Source organism: Macaca fascicularis, chromosome 2 (genome assembly GCF_037993035.2).
Source record: "Macaca fascicularis isolate 582-1 chromosome 2, T2T-MFA8v1.1".
Classification (NCBI taxonomy): Eukaryota; Metazoa; Chordata; class Mammalia; order Primates; family Cercopithecidae; genus Macaca; species Macaca fascicularis.
The window spans coordinates 87,200,325-87,225,006 of NC_088376.1; the positions used below are offsets into that span (position 1 = coordinate 87,200,325).

The following is a 24,682-nucleotide window of genomic DNA, read 5'->3' on the forward strand; positions in this document are numbered from 1 at the left end:
CCAAAGAACCTGAAACCTGATGTTCAACAGCAGGAATCATCCAGCAGGGGAGAAAGATGAAGGCTGGAAGACTCAGCAAGTTAGCTTTTCCACCTTCATCTGCCTGCTTTTTCTAGCCACGCTGACTGCCATTGGATGGTGCCCATCCAGAATAAGGCTGGGTCTGGCTCTCCCAGTCCACTGACTCAAATGTTAATCTCCTTTGGCAACACCCTCACAGACACACCCAGAAACAATACTTTGCATCCTTCAATCCAAACATGTTGACATTTAATATTATCCATCACAGAGCCCTTATAAGAAGAGACAGGGAAGAACTTGCTTTTCCTCTTTGTTCTCTGTCATGTGAGGATACAATGAAGCGACAGCTGTCTGTGGACCAGGAGACAGGCTGACAACAAAACTCTAACCATGTTGCACCCTGATTTCAGAGTTCCAGCCTTTCAGAACTGTGAGAAATGCACATTGGTTGCTCAATCTGCCCAGTTTATGGTATTCTATTATAGCAGCCTGAATTGACTGACTAAGACATTTGTCTTATCTACTTCAAAAAGTTGTTCTGAAAATCAAGAGATTTTGTCAAAAGCAAGTTTAGATATTGCAAAATATATAAATCTTATTTTTCCACTGCAAGACTGTGGAAAAGTCTTGCAAGATGCAAGACTACATCATATCTGAAGTACGATTAAAAGGGAATAACATATTACCTTTATCCTGCTCCTCAAAACAGACTGCAAGTATCCTAGCCTTCCCAAATCTCTTTTTCTGGGAGGGGACAGGCTAAAAAGAAGGCTCACCTCTGGGACTCATGGAGTCTAATCCTCACTATGTACTCTCTAGTTGCACTTCCCTTCGCTGAGACTCATCTCTTAGTGACTCAAAGGACATTTCTTGTCCAGTTAGCATTTCTCTCTCTATTCCTTGACCAGTTTTGGCTTCACAAATGATACATTTTGTGTTTTGAAACTCCACATTCTTACTTCTGACTTCTGTTTTTTGTCATCTTCAGGCTGTGTGTGAACTTACACCCCTAAAACTCTGGGGCTATCATTCTTAAATAGCTTTGCAAAGAGAGAGGCCTCACCCACTCTCTAGAATGAAACTTTTTAAATGTGGCAAAATTTCTCTTGGAGGCTGGTTTAGAAACTATGTGAGTGCCATAACATAGATTACTACATGAAATGTTTCTTTTTTTTCTTGTCAGTCTTTTGTGCAATGTCAGACACCTTAACTCTCACTCAGTTGTTTAGGACAAAGACCTTGGAGACCTCTTTCACTCCTCTCTTTATCTCATACCACTTGTACATTCCAGTGGGAAGTCCTGTTGGCTCTACTGTCAGCATATAACCAGGATCCAACTGTATCTTGCCACCTTCTCTCCCTCCACGCTTGTCCCATCTAAGATGATTTCAGTAGCCTTTTAACCACTTTCCTCCCCAATGCCCCATACGACCCATTCTGAGCATAGTAGCCAGTTATCCTTGAAGACTTAAGTCAGATCATGCTGTGCCCTTTTTCTCATTTCACTTAGAGTAAATGCCAAAGTCCTTATAATGGCCTGAGAGGCCCTGCAAAACCTGCCCTTCCTGCCTGACTGACCCTATCTACTACTCTCCCCTTTGCTCACTCGCCTGCCATTGTGATTTTTCACAGTGAGACCCACCTCATCTACCTTCTGTAATTTGCAGCCCCCACTGCACCCAAGCACTACCAAATCCCTTACCCTGTACTATCATAACACTTATAATATTCTATATAATCTACTTATTGACTGTTTCTACCGTCAGTCCCTCCTTCTAGGATGTAAAGCACAGGAGGACATTGAGGCATAGTTGTCTGTTTTGTACCCTGATGCATTCCTGAAACCTAAATGAGTGTCTGGTACTTAGTGGATTGTAAAATAATTGTTCTACAAATGAATGAAGCATAATTTATTTGTCCATCCAAAGCACTATCCATGAGCTAAGAGCAGATTTCTGTGTTTCTTCCTCCAGATGCCTTGTTCCAGGTTTGATGATTAGTCCTCAGTATATCCACAGAGCTCTTATATGAAGAGAATTCTTCCTCTTCTAACACACATAATGACCTATGAAGATCTTAAATATTTTGCCCCTTTCTGAAGTCTAATCCACATATCAATATAAATTTTCACAATTATTAGTACAATGTCTTCTTAAATAAATGCAAACAATGTCTGAACAACTTACCATAAAGATACATTTTAGTAGAAAAATTTACTTGGAAGACTGTGTGTATGTAGCAGAAAATGTGTCTAATCCAGATATGGTAAATAACTTCTTGACAAGGCATAGAATGTCTGCCATTCCCAGGTTTGTTAGAAATGCATGTTTTTAAATTATTTCCTTTACTATATATCTATCAAAGAACTATGTAGTCTGGGAAAGACTGGCACCAATTTAAGTAAGGGGATTAATAGGCCAAAACAAAGCAAACACTACTGAAATGGAAATGCCAAGAAGAAAAGTGACATGATAAAGTTGACATTATTGAAATGGAAAACAGTGTAGTGTTTAATAGCATGAATAGCTGAGATATTCTCTTGTCAGAAAAAACATTGCCCTTCATTGAAATACTTCAACTTTTGTTTAATTCTACATCAAAGATGTTTCTTTGAATGTTTGACATAATTAGTAATTTCTTTTATTACTCTTTCAAGAGAAATTGAACAAAGATTGTGGGCACACATAATATGAATTAGAGGACAAACATGAATTAGTTTGAAGACTTAGACCTTTATTTACTCTAGTGTTGAGTCTAACTATAATCTAGAACATGTAGGCAATATGATGACCAACAAGCATTCCATTACTCGACTAAAATGTGTGGAATATGTTAAACATTACTTAGAAATCATTTCTATGCCTGCTTTTCCATTTGTCTGGTGTGTATGTGCTGGTATGTGCATGTGCACACATACATGCACATTCGTCTATGTGTAAATTAAAACATTCATGAAATATGATTTTTCTTACATTTGAATTTTTAAAGTTTTTCTCAAAACCAATAGGTTAATGAGTAATGAAGTGTTTTTCCCCCATCATATGTTCTAATTTTACTTTTAAGTAGATCTTAGGTTAGAGAAACTGAACCTATTGTGAGATTAAATGTTTGCCTTTGAGATTGTGCTAAGGCCATGCTTCACATGCCTGCTCCACGGAAGTATATTTTTCTACTGATAAGTTATTGGAAAAGGATGCAATAAAACATAAATTTTATGAAAACGTGTTTGTGCTTAGACCAGAATCCCTTCCAGGACATCTCCTGATTGATTAGAAGAGGCTGGAAGATTTAGTCATGTAGAATAACACTACCACTGGTTATATGCCAGATATATAATAAAGAGCCAGTCTGAATAGCTGGTGGCAATGGCTATTGGCATGAGTATGAAATGGCTGATGGATTTCCCTGTGGATGGCAGCCATGGCAGCAGTTACTGGGGCTTAACAGACCAGGATTTCATCTTAACATCTAGAAATAAAATAAAAACTACTATTGAGGAAGAATGAAAAATTACATTTATCAAAGTGATTGCTCTTGTGGATAAGGATTTACGCTGACTCTAAAACTTCAGATAAAACTAAGGGTAGCATAAAAAGATGTTACACAAATACTTAGAAAAATATATTAAAGGAATATTTTGACAAGGCAATTAAGTAACGCTATTATATTAAAAAATTTCACACCTATGATCTCAAAGAAGAATGGGTTATAGTTAGGGCATCGTAATGAAAATTAAGCTACATATTTTATGTTTGATTGCATGGATTGACTAATTAAAATTAGTTAAATTGGCATATGGTGGTCATAGACATGTATAAAATGAAGCCTGTTTTCATTACCCATATTCCAGAATATTAGAAAGGGGAGGAAATGCCACGGTGAACAAATAAGGCAGATGTTTCCGCAAGTCATTATGATTTAAAAGAGAAAGACCTAAGTTGTTAGCATATGAAATTTTAAAAACTTGACAATTCTAGATAAAACTATTCAGTTCTGGATCACTGATCTGAAACTAACAGATGTCATGTCATAAGAAACTAAAACACATTAGCATAGTGTCTTATGTGAAATAGGGTAATTCTTAGTTTTTTTTTCCCAAGATAGAAATGGCCATGTATGCTATTAATTTTTAGAAGTAAGCTAAGTTTGCAATTTGTTGAGTGAAAACAATTAAGTTAGATGGAATACACAGTCTTCTACTCCTTGTAGAAGAGACTCTTTTGGAGTCTTCTACTCCAAAACCAAATATACTCTCATTTTAATAATGGAGCATTATTCCTTGTGAAACTACTATAAGTAGAAGTAATAGTCTCTAAATTAGTATATGACAATTGACATTTTTGCTTTTAATCTACTCCCTTTCTTTTAGGAAAATAACACCTAGATTTTTCTGAGTACTGAGACCCGTTTTTAGGCAGATGATATAGGTAGATTGTCCTGACCGTCACTTCTAAAGGTGGGTTCTACTTGGCTTAATCATCGCGGCCCATCTCTCTGTCAACCATGATCAGTTCGTGGATGGACACATTACACAAACAGAGCCAATGAGGTAGTGAGATGTTGACTGCCTTTCAGGAAATAGGAGCTTTTTCTCTTTCTTTTGAGAGTGCTGGGAAAGATAACGCTTTCTTTGCTCTAATGGTGTGAAGATAGGTCAGAGAGACAGGGCAGTATTAAGTCCTTGATGATAACCTTTAAGTTGCTAGATCAATTCTTGCCCACTTTAGACTTTCAGTTAAGAAAGTAATGCATTCCCTTTATTGTTTTAATGAATCTTTTTCCTCGCTTAAAACATAAGTAACTATTTGTATGGAAAGTACCATCAGAAGCAAGATGGTAGCAATAATAGACCCTAAATGTGGGAGTGAATGAATTGAAAAGGTACAAAGGAAGAAAATGGAGATCCCCTCTCCCCCACCAAACAGAGAGGTAGGCAATCCGTGGAATATCATAGCCGAATAGCTGGGTTAATTATTATCTTATAGTTAGGAATTCAAACCAAGACTATGCACTTGAGGTAGGAGATTTTAGAAAATTTTAGAATGTTGATATATAATGACTGTATCTTATAGCCTTCAAATAAGGTTACTTTGAACAATTGAACCCAAGGATGGATAGAGACTTTTTTAAAACGTTTAAATTCCTTTCCAGCAGCTGCATTTAAATCAGTCTGTCCAAGCTCTAAGAACATTCAACAGCTGCCACTTCCAATACCCCAGAGCTACAACATTTCCTTCTGTTTTTTTCCCATCAGGAAATATTTTATTGTCCTATGTGCTTGTCTTTGTTTATTGACTTGAATTTTTTTGTTTTTATTGCATTTTGTTTATATTGAATCTATAGTACATTTTGTCTCCCCACTTTTTGGTCTGTGTATTTGTCTTCTGTGCTTATCTAAAACTTCTTAAAATTTTGTCTTTTGAGTATGCTTTTTTTCTCCATTTGAAGTTTATGTTTTAAATTTTTATATAATTGAGCTTTTAAACTTTTGCTATTGTTAAGAAACTAACTTTAGGATTAAATTTGTCACAGCTGAAAGTTTAAAAATCATTCCCAATATATATTTCTAGTTATTTACTGTTTCATTTGTATGAAATTTGATTTTTGAAGAATAGAATTATTTTCCACATTGTTATTATACTTATTAGCTGTGGACAAGGCACACTAAATTTACTACAATATAAAGATCCTTACAGAACAAGACTTTCTGACTGGTAAGCCATGCCACCTTGCCACGCTACATATGAGGATTACCTGAGAAACCATAGAGAGCTTGCAGCTCTCAGTACCTGCGATCTATCTCCATCTGTGGGCATATACCAACATTTATAGCAATGATACAAATGTTATCAGTTTTTGTGTGCCATAAAATGGATAAAAGATTGAGAATCACCTTTTACTAAAATTATGATCAGAATAATTTGCAAATGAATTTACCATTAAAAAATCTCAGAAAAAAAACTTTTGATATTTTCTGATCTCAGCAAGGTTATCCATTTCTTAGAATGGGTCCACCATGCAAGATCATAATTGAACCTCTGGGTAAGGCTATGTAGCAGTTACAAAAGTACAAATATCAGACTTATATAACTTGTTTAATACAGGCATATAATAAGAATTTTTTCAAAATAATTTCCACGGTAAAATGTTCTTTTGAGTTTTGACGTGAGAAAATGCTGCCTCTTAATGTGGAATAATACTGTTTATCTCTTATAGTTGAACTCTACATCAAAAATTTTTCCTTCCACAACTCCTTTTAGTTCAGCATGATTGGACTCAATTGCCGCTTATTCTTTAGTGTATGGAGTAGTCAATCAGTCAGCTCTGAAAAGTGCTGAAATGAAGCCCTTGAAGTTGAATTTGCGGCTTTGAGAGACAGGATACTTTTCATCTGCATTCCCACATTTTATCATTGTCCTTAAAGTATCTTAGAAAGAAAAGAAAGACCTTAAGATATATGGAGTATAAAATGCTAATCAGGTACGAAGATAAGTGCCATTCAAAGGGAGAGATGAAACCCATATAATGGATCTTGATTGTGAGTATCTGACAGTTGTGCCAACATGGTAGTGCCTTTGGCAGGGAAGCAGTACCTGGAGAGAAGCCTGTACCCATTTTTCCATAACAATTCCAAACATTAATAGATCGTTCACATGCATTTAACCCATTATGTAATTCACATACATATGAATTACGGATATGCACACATATTCATGTGCAAATGTAAATTATATATGTTCATCTATAAGTAAACATCTGTATAGGTATATACATATATTATATAGCTGTGTAAATATTATCCCACTAATTTTAAATAACACCTTTAAAAATAATTACTGGATGATAAGAAAACCATCTAGTCCCCTTTATTTTCATAACTACATGACTGATATCTAGAACATATGGCTCTTTCTTCCATTAAAAACATCTTCTAGCTCTTTTTACCATTAAGCATGTTATAAATATGCTTTTATTTACATGGAAAATAGGTTCATGATACATTTTTAAAGTGAAAAATTATAACAGATATTTATGTGTATACATATGTTAATGTGCATAACTTATGTACACATATATTTCTGTATATTTATATTCATATAAATATACATGTATTTATACATATGTATATACACATATAAATGTTAATAACTAAATACTGCATGCACTTAAATGATAACAGTGGGGTCATGGAGTTTTTGATAGTTTACTTATTTCACACTTGCCTCCATTTTCTGAACTTGATAGTAAGCACATTAATTTTATCATCAGAAAATACAATAAATCTATTTTTATTTTAGAAAGGAATATGAAGAGCCACTTTTTCCAGCAACCTCACATTTGTGTAATTTGGATTTCCCTTCTCTTGAAAACAAGACTGAAGTTGTCAAAACTCTAATAAAATAGAGATCATCCAATGCCATAACAATGTGCTCCACTCTTAGGGAAACATAATAGGTAAAACATTCATCTCTTACGCATGTTAACTATTTACTGCACAAGTTTTTCCAAGCTCAATTCTCATATTACACCAGCTCACCGGAAAGCAACACAACTTAATCATTTAACTTTGTCCTGCACAATATTTCTTGTACAAAACTTCAATTGATATTATGCCTGTGAAAGCTGCATATTTTAACTAAAAGACAGCTCGAGGCAACTCAACTTTGGTCTATGTAGCATTTCCCTTACCAAACATTATCATCTATGTCTTTTCCCAAGGGCCAATGTCTAATTTTCACCGGTATAACAAATGCAACTGTTTTTTCAATCTGTTAGTACAAGTATTGTCATTATGTTGTTTTGCATCTCTTTATTTGGATGCCTCATTAAAAACTATTGTCAAACTCTTAAATAATAGACACACACATACACTCAGTGAAAGCTGTACTATCTGTTGAGTCTTCTTATTCCCTTAGGAGCTGGGAAGTTCGGATACAAGTTTTAGAACTAAGTAGGATTAGCTTGGATTTATTGCTGTAATTTCATCCTCTCTATCTTGTTTGTAACATACAAGGCTTAAAAAATATTGTCTCATGTTAAAAATATTGCATACTTCTTGTATACAAATTTTAAAATGAAGAGAAACACACAAAAATTGTAATTGTTTATAATCTCACCATTTTAGAAATTACACTGTGAGAGTCTTTTATCTAAATGTATATTTATTTATATGTATAAATACCTGATGCAAGGGACAGCAGGTGATAGGTCCATAGTACTCATATATCTACATACTATATGTAAACAACTTGATTTTCACTTAATGTATTAACTATTTTCCCATGTTGTTAATTAATGTTCTATAATTTGTGATGTCTACATATTTTGAAGCATTTAAACCATTTTAATTTTTCTGTTAAAATATGGTGATAAACATGCATGCATACGTATGCATTTCTAGCAATTAGAATGCCAGAGTAACAATGTCTATTTATTTTTAGGAATTTAGCACTTTGTGAATCTTTAAAATAAACCTGTAGCTTCAGGAGATCAAGAAAATTATATATTCCCTGTATGACTGGAGTTCCTAGTGAGAATTACAAACTTTCAACAGTTCTGAGATCACTCATAAGCTGGAAATGAATGGAAGGTCAGTTTCTTCAGTTCTAGTTACCAGCATCATCTCAGAGTACAGCATAATTTCAGTATATTCCAACTCTCCAGAATCCATGGAAAAAGCACAGGAAAAATGTTCTACACTGATGTGACTAATACCCACAGGTGATTGCCAATCGGAACCTAGGACCCCTCTTTAGGTACTATCTTTACGTATCTGCTCTACCTTGCCATCGGGTATCACAAGCCTTCATACATATATCTGTGCTTTCTTCTCACTGTAGTATTTTGAGGATTTTAAATACAATATGTGGTCTGTGTTTTCCAGAGCAAGAGGCTTTTGATATGCGATGCATATTTTGACTGACTTCTCCAAATTCCTTATTTTGTCAAGATTTGCAGTATTTTCTCTCCTGAAATATTGTATTGTCCTGCTTCAGTCTGGAACAATTGCTTACTAAGCCTGCTACACAGTTATCATCCTGGAATTTCTCATTGCTGCTCTTCTGTTTTGAATCGTCTGTATAGGCAATCCCATATATATATATATTTAATTTTAGGTTATTTCTAGATCATGCTGGAGCACATCAAAGAGTAGCTTCCAAAGTATGCAAATGTGATACATTTATTGAATTCTTAAGTGTCCAAACATCTTTAATTTTACTCCTACCTGTGATTATTAATTTGATTTCATATATAATCTTGGTTGAAAATTATGTTCTGTCAGAATTTTTTGTCATAGGTCTGGTAATATTTTTATTTGCTCAACTTAAGATGAGGCTCACTCCATCCTGCACTATGCCTGGTGTTGATGAATGCCAAGTCATTGCACTGTGTCCAATTCATTCAGAGAAGAAATATCCAGCCTTCTGCCTGAAAGATTGGAACCTCTACATGAAAGGGGGACTAAGGGTAGCAGAGGTGTTAACTCTTCAAGTATAGACTTTCAACTTCTAGGTTGGTACAAAAGTAGTTGCAAAAACCACAGTTACTTTTGCACCCACCTAATCTCTTCTGAGTCATGTTTTGCTTTCTTCCTATGCTGTCAGGGGGCCTTTAAGTTCTGAAGCTATCTTGAGCTTCTGCTTAGTGGATTGAATCTCTCCACTTGTACCCTCTGCACACACTCTATCGTCATTTTCTTACCCCAGATAAATCATTTACCACTTACTTCCCCATGTTCTAGCTCTTCTATTGATGCCTCTTCTCTTCTCCTCTGTGTTTTTGAGAGTCTTTGATTGTTTTTATTCTACTCTTTTTTTTAATTTTAATTGTGTCTAAAGAGGAAGAAGAGATACACAAATGTGATTAACCTGCCATATTTTTTAGAAAATGGTTTTATGTTACTTTCAGTCACCCAAATATGTCATCCAGTGTACTAACTAATAGCTGCTCCTAGATTTTACTTCTTCCAATTATATATTTTATTTATGACTCAACAACTTCTTTACATGATTTAACCAAATTCATCCCTCCATTTATTTAAGTGCCATCTACTCTAATGTGACAAAATATGTCTGACACCCACTTCTACCTGTGGCAGACATGTTTCTACTTGGAAGCTACATGTTTCTACTTGTTACAGTCATTAGTATGAGATAATGCAAAAGTAAGTAAATTTAAATATTAAAACAAGATACAGTGTAATTAGATGGCAAAATAAGTAGACGCCAGTAAAATTCACACCAGAATTCAAAGTTTGTCGGAGGTTACAGATTAAATGACTTTTTTAAATTATAGTTTGTTGAGATTTCAGCAACTTTAAGACTTGTATTGCATGTTGCTATTGTTTGTTTGTGATTTATGATGTCTTTTAACTTATATTGTATTATATCTTAAAAAGTTAGACAATTTGTTATGTTTCTCTTTTTGATTTTAATATTTTCTTCACCCATATGTTTTATATATTATTTATATAAACTTATTATGTCAATCAACAAATTAACTTAATCTCCTGGCAAATCAGATGCACACCAATTTCATCTTTGGATTCTTTCACTTAATAATGTCTTTGTATTGAAGCTAACACTATTTTGTTGTTGTTGTCATTGTTGTTGTTGTTGTTGTTTGATACAGGGTCTCATTTTGTCACCCAAGCTAGAATGCAGTAGTGCTATCACAGCTCACTGCAGCTTTGACCTCCTAGGTTCAGGTGATTCTCCCACCTCAACCTTCAAGTAGCTGGGACCACAAATGCATGCCACTATGCTCAGCAATTTTTTGTTTTCTTTTTGCGGAGACAGGGTTTGCCGTGTTGCCCAGGCTGGTCTCGAACTCCTGGGCTCAAGTGATGCACCTGTCTCAGCCTCCCAAAGTTCTGGGATTACAAGCATGAGTCATCAGGTCCGACTGCTAACACTATTTATTGAACACTTTGTATATGTCAGATACGGTGCCAAGCACTTTACATAGAGTATTTTGTTTAATACCCCTTATTGCATAAATATTATTATAACATGGTTTTTTAGATGAGAAATTAAAAGCTAAGTATTTATATAACTTGTTCAAGATCACACAGCCTATATTAATGGGGTACAAACCAAATGGCTTGTAGTGTTTTTAATTTTAACTTTAATGTTTTTAGAGACAGATTCTCGCTGTGTTGCCTAGGCTGGAGTGGAGTGACATGACTATAACTCACTGTAACCTCAAACTTCTAGGCTCAAGAGATCCTCCTGCCTTAGCTTCCCGAGTAGCTGAGACTTACAGGCACACGCCACCACAACTGGCTCTCAGACAGCCGGATTTTTATAGCCCAGCCCCTAACTAAAACATTATACCTCCTTGTACAAATCAGACACAAAATAAATGTCTGGTAAATAGATGAATGTAAACTTTACTAATCTTTTTCATCCTTAAGGAGTTCACACATTTGCAGAATTCACTTTTTACAAAATGTGTAAGATTTTACTACCTACTAAGTGTGAAAACCTCTACCACAATTTTTTCTTCATTTGTATTAATTTGCAGTCATTCATATAAAATTTCAATTTATACCCTTTTTAGAGATTTGAACATTGTAAATGTCTAAGGAGTAGTTTCAAGTAGACAATGACCATTATATCATATGGTTGGAACAAATGACTGACAATAGATAGATTAGCCAAACTCTTAATCTAAATTCTTAAGGTCAGTACTGCTTTTCTTTTTCCTTTGAGTGAATTTTGTGAAAATAGCTACCATATTACAAGGATGATATTCAACTGCTATTTTAATTAGAAAGTAAAATCTTATTTTTAAAAATGCATATGCAGTATATAAGTGTTGCAGTATAGGCTCTGGAGTCACACAGCTTGCGTACAAATCATAACTAAGTTTCAGTTTGTTCCTCTATAAGTTGGAGATAAAGAGTTTTGTTATCAAATGCAATATTGAAAATGCTTGAAAAGCACTTGATATAGTGCCTCTCACACAAAAACCATTCAATTAATGTTGATGTGCATGTAATATTTAGAAAGATGAAATAAATTATAATAATTAATAAGTATAAAGCAGAAATCAGTAGCTGAAAAATGCAATTTAGTTACTGAAGAATGTATCAGAGTCCCTTACCAGCCGAATTGATCAAACAGAAGAATTAGTGAACTTGAAAACAGACTATTAGAGATAGCACAGTCAGGAAAGAGTAAAGAACAAAGAATAAAAAAGAATGAAAGCTTGCCTACAAAATATAGAATATAGCCTCAAAAGGGCAAACCTAAAAGCTATTGACTTTAAAAAGAAGGTAACGAAAAGATCAGAGTAGAAAGTTAATTAAAAGGAATAGCATCAGAGAAAATACTAACTTGTACTCTTCAGAGCAGTGTATGAGTGTAAACCAAGAAAGTTTTGATAGGAACGCAAACAATAAAATATGAAAGCCTTAATCCCAGTCCAAGAAACCTTTATTAATGGGAACTGAAATGTACTTATTGAAAGTACATTTTGATATTTTACAACCTTGCCTGTGACTGACCTACATTACCACTCTACTAAGAATATTATTTTGCCTGGAAATAAACTATCTTGGAGTTCATTTGTAGTACCATGTGGGTTATAAAGTTCAGGGTCTATCTTGAGTTAGGCTCATCTGGATTTTTATATGTGATTTTGCTTTCTAATCTCTACATGAATATTATGAACTGATATATGTAAGAGTTGGACTTTATCTTTAAAAATAATATATGAATTGTCCTTCCTGCTGATTTACATTTTAGGGGCATTATTTAAAAAGCCATTTGCACCAGAATTGTTTTTCCCCAAAGATTCACGTGTTAAAGTCCTAACCCCAAGTACTCCAGAATGTGACTGTATTTAGATAGGGTCTTTAAAGAAGTAATTTAGTTAAAATAAGGTCATTTGTGTGGCAGCCCTAGCAAAGTAATGCAATCATGGTAAAGCACACCTTAGAGATCCTATCTGCATTCTTACATTATTAATTTTACTTAAAAACTTTATTTTCAGTGATTATACTACTTAAATTTACCATGCTAAGAATTTCAGGTTATTTTCTCATTTCTGAGAAAGTTTTCAGTATACAGAGGCTACTCTACATAGTTATTATGCATTTTTTTTTTTGTATTTCACTGTAGGGTTAATGCAGATTAAAACTAGGTATTTGAGGTATGACTCATTATTGGAAAACCTGTACTTCAGTGTGTGATAGATTTGTTAATATTCAAGGGGACTTAGTGCAATGACAGGAATACATATGACTATTTTTACACTGTCTAATTTCCTATTTGTTTTAGTATTTGTCAAATGATTAACGTGTCACTAATAAAACTAATAAAATATGCATGTAGCCAATGAGATTTCACCAAACATTTAAACTTTACTTAGAAACTTAAACACTGAATTCCTTCAACAAATCTAGCATAAGAGCCTCTTAATGCTTTAAATTTTTGTTTAAAAATTAAACATATAATTATTTTAAATTACTCTCTTAAATTGGGTAGAAAATGTTAAACCTGTGTATTTTTTTTTTTTTTCTGAGCTCTAGTCTTATTCCTATTTTTAACTTCTGAAGTTTTAGTTCTTAGATCTACTTGGTATTTTTTTGCACCTGACTTAAGTTCTAGGGTTTCAGTATGAATTGTGGGAGTTATGTGACAGGTCCATGATTCAGATTGGAGCTTTATGTGGGCATTTCAAGATTATTCTTTTTAAGTCTGTTTCCAGTTGGACAGATCCCCCTTATTTAATTTTGCTAATTTCATCAATTATTGCACAAATTATTGCCTCTCATATATTAGCTATATTTTTATTACAATATTAGTCATTTCCTCAAAATAATACTTGCTTGAGTCTTCTACTTGTAGAAAGCCTGCTATATATTTTCTTTATTATAAATAGATAAAACCAAGTTTTCAACTTTGGGTCTGAGTAGAGTGTAAAATGGTGCAGGTAAACAAAGCTTTTGGCCTCTCTGGTTCACTAATATTGGAATATTACTTTCTCATAGTCCAAGTAGAGTGTCAATATTGACATCTATATTTATTCCTACTAGCAATAAATCTTGTTATATATGCATGATAGTCATATACACTAACACAAAAATAAATACTGAATGACTACCCCATGCATGACCCTCTGCTAGGAGCTATGGGATACTGCAAAGAGAATTCTTCTACCTCCTAGAATCATTATCCTTTAGAAATAAGATAATGTGCATACACAAATAACTCTAATGCAAGGCAGGGAAAAAATAGCTGCCATTAGTGAAGTCTAGATAATCCAGAATGAGGTATTTTGCAGGGGAGGAATTGCATTTACTTTTGGCTGGAGGAATCTGAGACAATTACCTCAAGTAAGGTATTGAAGTATAGATGGTAGTTTTTATATGTAGTGGAGGAAAAAAAATTCTAGGCCAAATCAGTAGTATGCAAAAAGGCACAGAAGTAGAAACATGGATATGGGCCTTCTTTGAGAGCAGAGAGGTTTGTTTACTTAGGTAACAAGGAGGATCAGAAGGTGATTTCATTCATTCATTCATTGAGTATACTTCTAATGGGGGCTTCCCATGTGTCAGAATATGTTACACACAAGGGCTACAAAAAACAAGGTAAAATAAAAGCCCTGCACTCTAACATTTTACTTTCCATAGCTAACAATTATCCTGTGCCAGGCATGCTTAATGTGCTTCTCTATTATCAAGTACTTTAATCTTCTTAACGACATTGTGATATGGGTGCTATTATTATCTCCGTCTTACAGATGAAGAAAGTGGCTCACAGAGAAATTAAGGTACTTTAAAAAATATACATAGCTAAAAAGTGGCAGATCCCAAATGTGAACTTAAGAATCTGGTTCCAGAGTCTATTCTCATCAACACCACATTTCGCTATATGAAATAGTGGATTGAAAAATAATCCTCTACATATAAATACAGATAGACAGTGAATGACTCTGAATGACAAGCCAAGAAGTTTGACCAAATCAAACTGTAATTTAGAATGATAGTTCTGGGAAGAGTGAATAAGATTGATTGGAACAGGGAAGTTTTACAAGTGGGTGGCTACTGCTTTACTCTAGATGACAGATGAAGTTTTGAGTTAGGGTGGTTTGTGTGATAATACACAGAAGAGGATTTTATAGGGGTAGATTAATCAGGAATTGAATAAGAGAACAAGAGTCAAGTATAATGGCCTGGGCATCAGTCAGGAGTCCATAGATTACAAATGACAGGAAGCCAACTCAAACTTGCTTAAACAAAAATGAAAATGTATTGGTTCATATATTTGAATCAAGACATTCTGTCTATTACTATTTCTCAGAACTGCTTTCCTTTTATTGGCTTCATGTTCAGGCAGGTTTCATATATGTGGTGGTGAAGGTGGGTCCTGCCACCTCCAGAATTACATTACCCTAGAAGTTAAAAGATTGTTATCAAAAGGGAACATCTTTTCCATAAGTTTTAGACAGAAAAAAAAAAAGCAGCATATGATTCTCATTGGCTCAGCGTAGGTCAGATGTTCACACTTGGAGCTGGAGGTTGGGTCAGTCCCATTTTAGTAACTTGGACTGAGGGAGAGGGAAGATTTCCAAAAAGAGTGGGTACAAGACAGATAACAAACAGGTAATCACCTCACACCGTTTTGAGCCTTAGTGATTGAGGGTCTGATAAATGTCCTTTATCTGAAATAAGGCACATAGGGAAAAGAGCAATAGCAAGTTTCAGAATAAAAATTAATCACTTGGGGACACATTAAGTTTGAACATTTGGATAGAAATGACTAGTGAAAAATTTGAAATTATGAAACTTGAATTTAGGAGAAAGGTAAATGCTAAATATAAAAAATTAGGACTCAAGTGCCTAGCGAGATGATTGCTGTGTTTGTACCCACAGATGATTGCTGGAAACTGTGAACTTTAGTAGTTTTAAGAAAAGTGATAGTCACAAATATCAAAAAACATTCCAAAGTCAAGTACTATCATGGAAACCAAGAAGTAAGCATTTCAAGAAGGCATATTAGTCACTAGGATCAAAAGCCATAGTAAGATCAGGAAAGGGCTGATTAAAAACACATTTGGTCTACAAGAACAGCAAATCAATGGAGACTTTGAAGAGAACAATTTCAAGTAAAATAAAAGCACATTGTGGGGAACTAAAGAATAAACAAGGGAAAATAAGGTGGTCATAAATTCCTATTCAGTCTACTAAATAGCTAGCTATGTGACTATGATGGTTAGTTTTATTAAAACTTGACTGCACCAGATATTTGGCAAACCATTATCCTGGGAGTGTATTTGTGTGTGTGTGTGTGTGTGTGTGTGTGTATGAGTGTGTGTGTGTGTTTGGATGAGATTAACATGTGAATGAGTAGGCTGAGTAAAGCGGATTTTCCTACCTAATGGGTGTACCCCTAATGCAATCAGTTGAAAGGCTGAAAAGAACAAAAAGGCTGACACTGCAACAAATGAGGCGATTCTATAAGTAAGAATCAGGCTAACACTGCTTGACTGCTTCAATCTGGGACATCAGTCTTTTCCAGCTTTGAGAATTGAACTGAAACATTGGCTTTTCTTGCTTGAGCCTCATAGCTTTAAGACTGGATAATATACACCATCAACTCTCTTTGCTTTCAGGCCTTTGGACTTGGACTGGAACCACGTCACTTCTCCAGGGTCTCCACGTAGCTCACTGCAGATCTTGGGACTTCACAGCCTCATTAATCATGAATCAGTTCATTATAATAAATGTCTCTCTCTCTCTCTCTCTCTGTCTATATGTGTATATATATATATAGTTCACAGTTCACATATATATGTGTGTGTGGGGGGTGTGTGTGTGTGTGTGTGTGTGTGTGTGTATATATATATATAGCTTCTCTGAAGAACCTGAACATCAGGATATATCTATTTATTCTTGTCTCACCACTGTAGTTTGAACACAGGAGAGGAATTTTGCCTCATGAATTGTACCTCAAATCTCACCCATATAGGAGTTAGATATATTTAATTTTTTTCATTTTAGTTTTTGCAGGAAGACAGGCTTTTTAATGAGATTTTTTTCCTTTGTTTTTTAACCGTTATTTTAGTTTCAGGGGTACATGTATAAGTTGTTTTATAGGTAAATTTCATGTTGCAAGGGTTTGGTGTAGATTATGTTGTCACCCAGGTAATCTGCATAGTACCGGATAGGTGGTTTGTCAATCCTCACCTTCCACCCACCATGTACCCTCAAGTAGGCCTTGGTGTCTATTGTTTCCTTCTGTTTGTTCATATGTACTTCATATTTAGCTCCCACTTACAAGTTAGAACATGGAACATTTCATTTTCTCCTGCATTAATTTGCATAGGTTAATGGCCTCCAGCTCCATCCATGTTGCTGCAAAGGACATGATCTCATTCTTTTTATAGCTGTGTAGTGTTTCATTGTGTCTATGTACCACCTTTTCTTTAACCAGTCTACCATAAATGGGTATTTAGGTTGATTCCATGTCTTTGCTATTGTGAATAGTGCTGAGATGAACATACATATGGGTTGTGTCTGCCTGAAGACAGAGATATTGGAACACACCTGTGTGACAATGACTTATCATCTTTCCACAGCCCCAACTACCATCTGACAAAAACTACATGATAGACCCTGAGTAGAATTTTCCCACTGGAACCTAGTCAACCCACAGTCCTTAAAGATAAGAAAAAAATATTGTTTTAATCCAGTATGGTTTGTTTCATAGCAAAAAATAGAAAGAATAGACACTACTAGTAGGAATGAAAAAGTCTAGGGACAATGTTGTTGGCTTATTTTTTTGTTGACTTTGGTTTGATTTATTTAGAAAGTAGACCTGAAATATACATAAGCTAAGGACTTGAATTCAGAAGAGAGAGAAACTTAACTTACAGGAAAGTCTTCTCATAATGATAGCAAGAGCCTGGAAAAAACAATAAAAAGGTATTCAAGATCCTAGGGAAAGGAGTTTGTCTTAGCAAGCAAGATAAATACCTATTCCTCTGAGAAAGAATAAATGAGAAGAGAGAGAGAGCAAAGTCTGAGGTGTATAGTAAGAACTACAAGAGGTGTAAGATAGTAACAAACTTTCTTCATTCATTTTAGATTCAACTACCAAAGACTTACATCATTGGATTTCCTTCTCCTTCTGGGTTCTGGTGATTGGTATCACTTCAAGACCAATCAGAAACGTGAAAACCCAAGGTCTTGAGCAGACCTCAGCAGGCTTTGGGTCATTTACTACCAGATTCCCTTTTGACCTAAGAATTCTGACTACTGCTATCATTACCTTTTTCTGATACCTCAGGGCACTAAAATTATGAGCTGTAGTACTTAAAGATTCCTTTAACACAGATATTTCATTGCTTTTTGCTCAGGTGAAATGGAAAAATAAAAAAAAAACCTTAGATATAGAGTGGCGCTTCAGCAGATCTGCCAGTTTATCTTTTGCAGTATGTGCCATGTAAACATTTCTGACTTTAATGCACTGCACATGCATCATCCGTGAATGTTTAGTTTCATTGCTGCAGAAGTGATTTCCAAAGGTCATCTTACAACAGATGAAAACTTGAAGGTTCATGCAATTTATGTTCATTTTAGATAATATTGTACAACATTTAGAAACTATCATCTTCCATTCTCTAAATGTTTAATCTAATAATTTTAAAGATAAAATATGTTATCTATCTTTTGGAAGCATATACGTTTGCTATGAAAAATCATATTCAAATATGGGTTGAAAAATGTAAACTGTTCTACTTACTTTTATTTAACAGATTTTAATTCATCTCAGTCACATGTCACTGGACTAAGATAGTGAGAGACAAAACAGAATATTTCTAGGAGTGTAAAAGTTACAGGGAAGACTTAACTTTAAAAGATGTACTTTAAATGCAAAAAAGTTTGTGAGTCTGAGCAATATCACAGATGATAGTAAGATAGTAAAAGTCAAATAGATGCATAGCTAGAAGGCCAATCACTCCTGCAGTGGTGGTTCCTAGATGACCTGACCCACGCTAATCATAATCTAGTCTCATGAAACTCTTGGAAGAGACGAAGAGCCAATGTCAAGGGCTGAATATCATACGGTTGAAACAAATTATATCATATGGTTGCTTTTGCATTGGAAAAGGGCAAAGATTCAGTGGGGACATTTTGGTTCCCATGTCCAGGTGTCTCTTTTCAGCTCTTAACTATCCAGCCTGATCTAAATCTTTCTTATTGTTTTGATTATTAGGCATTGTTACTTTTTTGTTTTTTGAGACGGAGCTTCCCTCTTGTCTCCTAGGCTGGAGTGCAATGGTACAATCTCGGTTCACTGCAGCCCCCACCTCCCAGGTTCAAGCAATTCTCCTGCATCAGCCTCCCAAACAGCTAGGATTACAGGTGCCCATAACCACGCCCAACTACTTTTTTACTAGAGATGGGGTTTCACCATGTTGGCCAGGCTGGTCTTGAACTCCTGACCTCAGGTGATCTGCCCTCCTCGGCCTCCCAAAGTGCTGGCATTACAGGCATGAGCCACTGTGCCTGGCTATTAGGCATTATTAATGTTTGATTTTCCTACTTCAACAATCCAGGTTTTGGTCATCTCTGTATTCATCTCCTAAATATTTCCCCTCCACATTCATGTACATGCATAAGCCCATGGTTTTATCCTTAGGTTTTTTTCTTCTTTTTCTTCATACTCAGGTTGTTCTTTCATCGATATAAAGAAATACCTGGGACTGGGTGGTTCCTAAAGAAAAGAGGTTTAATTGGCCCATGGTTCCATAGGCTTCACAGGAAGCATGGTGCTAACATTTGCTCAGCTTCTAAGTAGGCCTCAAGAAGCTTCCAATCATGGCAGAAGGTGAAGGGAGAGCAGGCACGTCACATGACAAAAGCGTGAGCAAGTGATAGAGAGTGGGGCAGAGGTGCCATACATTTTTAAATCACCGGATCTCATATGAACTTAGAGCAAGAGCTCACTTATCACCAAGGGGATGACCCAACTCGTTCATGAGGGATCTGTCTCCATGATCCAAATGCCTCCCATCAGGCCCAACCTCCAACAGTGGGGATGATAATTCAACATGAGTTTTGGTGGGGACACACATTCCAATTATATCACTCTACTTGGGTGATCTCATTAAATCCTATGGGTGTCAACTACCATCAACACCCCAGGTCACCTGAACCTCTTTTTAGTGCCTATTTACCTCCTTAAATATTTTCAACACCTCAGCTCCAATGTAATCAATGTTTATCTCTTTTCCATCACTCCTCAGACTTCATGCTCCTCTTCTATATACTCTCTCAGTTAATGAGTTATTCATTTACTTAATTTAATATCTAGAAATCTACCTATTATCTTATTAACTTGAACTTTATCACCAACATTCTACCATTTTTGGCATGCAAAAACAGCAGTCTTCATATTTCTCAACATAATTGTTTTTATTTTCTTTTCCTCTTGCTTATTTAGCCAGTCACCAAGTCCCATACCTTTTACTTCAGAATGTCTCTAAATGCATTCATTCTTCTCAGTTTTAACTTCCACTGCCACAATTCAGACCTCTTATAATAGCTTATTAACATTATTGAAATATTTTAATTGGTGCTTTTGGGTCTACTATTTCTCATTTTGAAAGTTTTTTGAATATTCACATTACATTTTCTTTAAGAATAGAGGGCTCTGCATGATGAGTCATGCCTGTAATCCCAGCACTTTGGGAGGCCGAGGGAGGTAGATCACCCGAGGTCAGGAGTTCAAGACGAGCCTGGTCAACATGGTGAAACCCCATCTCTACTGAAAATACAGAAATTAGCCTGGCATGTTGGCGTGCAGCTATAATCCCAGCTACTTGGGAGGCTGAGGCAGGATAACCACTTGAACCCAAGAGGCAGAGGTTGCAGTGAACCGAGATTGTAACATTGCATTCCAGCCTGGGTGACAAGAGCAAAACTCTGTGTTAAAAAAAAAAAAAAAAAAAAGAATAGAGAACTGCAAAGCCCCTATGTCTTTATGTCTTGCATGTCCCTATACTGTAATATTTATTTTCAGTATCATGGCACTCATGTCCTAGTTGTTGATAACTGCCACAACTTCACTAGTAGCCATCCTCAGGTGCCCCACAAGACCTGGTCCCATTCAGGCTTCCTACCATCAGACTTGCATGAGTGGCTTGCTGGCTCAGGAACATATTTTGCCCTGTAGTGCTGCAGGTAGCAATTCCAACTTGAATATCTCTCTTATTCTTCCTCTCTTGGGGATATGTAGCTCATTGTACATATATCACCTGCTCCATGAGATCATAATTGATGTCTTTACCTCTCATTCCACTAACACCAAAAGAAAAAAAATCACTCCTTTTTTGTGGATATTATAAAGGTTCTATTGTAGCAATGGTCACATTGTATTAATTATAGGTGTTTATTTATTTGAAGTTTCCACTATAGTATTGGCTCTTTTTGTGCCATAGACTAAGTACTTAAGTGTTAAATGAATTAATTAATAAGCAGATGATTTAATGAATACGTGTCAGTCCATTCTCCTCTGCTATAAGGACATGCCAGAGACTGGGTAATTTATAAAGGAAAGAGATTTAATTGACCCACAGTGGCGCAGGGCTGGGGAGGCCTCAGGAAACTTACAGTTGTGGCAGAACAGGAAGCAAACATGTCCTTTTTCACACAAGACCAGCAAGGAAAAATGCAAGAGCCAAGTGAAAGGGGAAGCCCCCTATAAAACCATCAGAACTAATGAGAACTCACTATCCCCCAGCACAGTATGGGGGAAACTGCCCCCATGATTCAATTACTTCCCACCAGTTCTCTGCTATGACATGCGGGGATTATGGGAACTAAAATTCAAGATGAGATTTGGGTGGAGACACAGCCAAATCATATCAGAATAAAAATTGGAGTTCCCTTCTGTGTCTCAGTTTTGTTCATTCCCACATGCATGAGACATATCAGTTGGCTTTGTCATGACTAGTCTGTCAGCAATGACACCATGAGTAGATCTGCAAGTCTCCTAAAAAGAATATTACCACCTGCTGGTTCAGTCGTACCAACTGTTTGGAAATGCTTTTAAAAAAACTTGGTATTTATAATGTGTTTTACAATTTCCAAAGTCTTCCTTTATAAACTGCCTCACTCACTTTTGCAACAACTCCGTAAAATAGGCACTGTTACTGGGAGACACTCAGAAAAGTTGAAGAACTTATTGAAGGACACATAGGAAGGCAGGGACAAAACTATGAAATCACCAAAGATGTCATACTCTATCTTGCTATTTGTACTTTGGGTTCAGAATGCCTGGATTTAAATCCCAGGTCTCCCACTTAGTAACCCTAAAACCCCTTTCATCACCCCTAAAATCAGGATGATAGAACTACCTACCTCAAAGGTCCTTGTGAAAAATAATGGACTTAATATGTCCACAGCTCTTAACAGGGTGACTGTCATATATTTAGTACTCTACAAATGTTATTTGTTACTATGGTGATGATGTTATTGGTCCTCTCTATAAAAGAGGTACTGGACTGGTAGCCTAGATAGAATATCTCTCTCATCAATTAATTTAAGAGGTTAAATGCCAAAAAGTTTGTGAGTCTGAGCAATATCACAGATGATAGTAAGATAGTAAAAGTCAAATAGATGCATAGCTAGAAGGCCAATCACTCCTGCAGTGGTGGTTCCTGGATGACCTGACCCACGCTAATCATAATCTAGTCTCATGAAACTCTTGGAAGAGACTAAGAGCCAATGTCAAGGGCTGAATAGTGTTCTCTCAAAATTTATGTTGAAGCCCTAATCTCTAGTACCTCAGAATATAACTCTGTTTGGAGATAGGAACTTTAAAGAGCTGATTAAGTTAAAATGAGGTTGTCAGGGTAGGTTCCAATTCCATCTGACTGATGTCCTTATAAGCAGAGGAATTTGGACATACAAAGAGACAACAGGGATGCACATGCACAAAGGAAAGGCCACATGGTGAGACAGTAAGAAGACAGCCATCTGCAAGCCAGCAAGAAATGCCCCAGAAGAAACCAAACTTGTGAACATGTTGATCTTGGACTACCAATCTCCAAAACTATAAGAAAATACGTTTCTGTTGTTTAAGCCACCCACTATGTGGCATTTCTTATGACAGTCATGGCAAATAAATACAGAGCCTCTCATTCATTGTTATCCAACAGTTGAGTCAGGTGGTAACTAATGTGTAAAGAGATTTAGTGACTTGCACCAGATCACACAGATTCTGACAGAGCCATAAACATGCCAGTTCTACCTCAGGGATAGAGTTTGCACTTCTGCATTAAATGCATTCGAATGCAGTAGGAGATTCCAAGTGTGAGGAACTACTATGCAAAGAACTAGTCTTTGTTACAATCATACTTTAACCTAGGGTATGTTCAGTTTTGTCTAGATTAAGCTTCAATCAATGGCCCTGTCTACTTACTGGCTTAAGAAACAGGCTCCTAGGCTGGGCATGATGCCTAATGCCTGTAATTTCAGCGATTTGGGAGGTTGAGGTGGAGGATCATTTTGAGCCAGTGACTTAGAGACCAGCCTGAGCAACATAGTGTGACTCCATCTCTACAAAAAAAATATTAAAAATTAGCTTGGCATAGTGGTGAGTAGCTGTAGTCCCAATTACTCCGGAGGCTGAGACTGGAGGATTAATTGAGCCCTGGAGGTCAAGGCTTCCTGTGATCCCACTACTATACTCCAGCTTGGGGGCAACACAGTGAGACAGTTTCAAAAAAAAGAAAGAAAGAAAAAAGAAACATGTTTCTTGAACTTCTGGAGCATTTTCATAAGTAATTGGGTCCTATGTTAAATGTTAATGATTCTGGATCAAGTCTGCAGAGGCTGTATCATGGTCAATGATATCACCAATTTAATAAAGGAATAACTGAACTTTTAAATAATTATAATATTAATACATTGAATTTATAAGGCATTGTTAACTGCTCCAAAGCTTTTTATTTCCCCTATTTAAGATTTTATGAGGAAAAGCCAATTCTTAAAAACTGTATCCAACTTTATTGGTACTTTATAGAGAGAAAGAAATGAAAACTTCAGATGATAACAAATCTGCTTTTCCACAATTATTTTTATCATATGAAAGACAGAAGACAGAAGATAAAGCAAGAATTTATGGTGGTGTCAATGTGGTGAAAAATGTTCTTGAGTAGGAGCCGAACTACTATACAATTTTCTTGAGAGGACCAGCAGTCTTCCAAATGAGATATTATCTGCTGTCACTTCTATGAAAAATATAGCACCTGCTTCTGCATGTTTCTTCTTCTCTGAACAGATCTCCTGGGTGAGACCTGAAAGGTTGGCCAGCAGAAGCAAACAATTTGCCTTTGTTTTCTTGGATCAGCAGCCCCTGACCTCACATTCTTTCAAATTCAAAGTTGAGCTGCTATTGTCTAGTTTTCAGAGAGTTTATCTATTGTCCAGACTTCCCTGTTTGCAGTGCAGAGTGAAAGAACATATTCAGAAGCAACTTTACCAGAAGCTACTCTAAAATATACATGCAGTTATTACTTATTGAACATACTGTTCTGAGCTCAATGCTGCCCCAGTTTCTGTGTGCTTCTTATTGCAGTTTTTCAGGAAGTTAGAAGTGAATAGCATAGTACACAGTCACAATTTACTCACTTACTTATT

The 24,682-nt window shown here is 35.8% G+C and overlaps 1 protein-coding gene across 8 annotated transcripts in view; it reads left to right on the forward strand.

The window, feature by feature from the left end:
• NAALADL2 (N-acetylated alpha-linked acidic dipeptidase like 2) overlaps positions 1–24,682 on the forward strand; it is a 1,467,871-nt gene that overhangs the window by 1,122,821 nt on the left and 320,368 nt on the right. Inside the window, exon 10 of one of the 8 annotated variants that reach the window (XM_074031422.1) lies at positions 16,645–16,774. The exons of the other annotated variants lie outside the window; for them this stretch is intronic. Within the exon in view, the coding sequence (XP_073887523.1) occupies positions 16,645–16,695 (51 nt within the window). The 3' untranslated portion in view covers positions 16,696–16,774. Of the gene's footprint in view, positions 1–16,644; positions 16,775–24,682 lie in introns of those variants that run through there. 8 annotated transcript variants of the gene reach the window in all.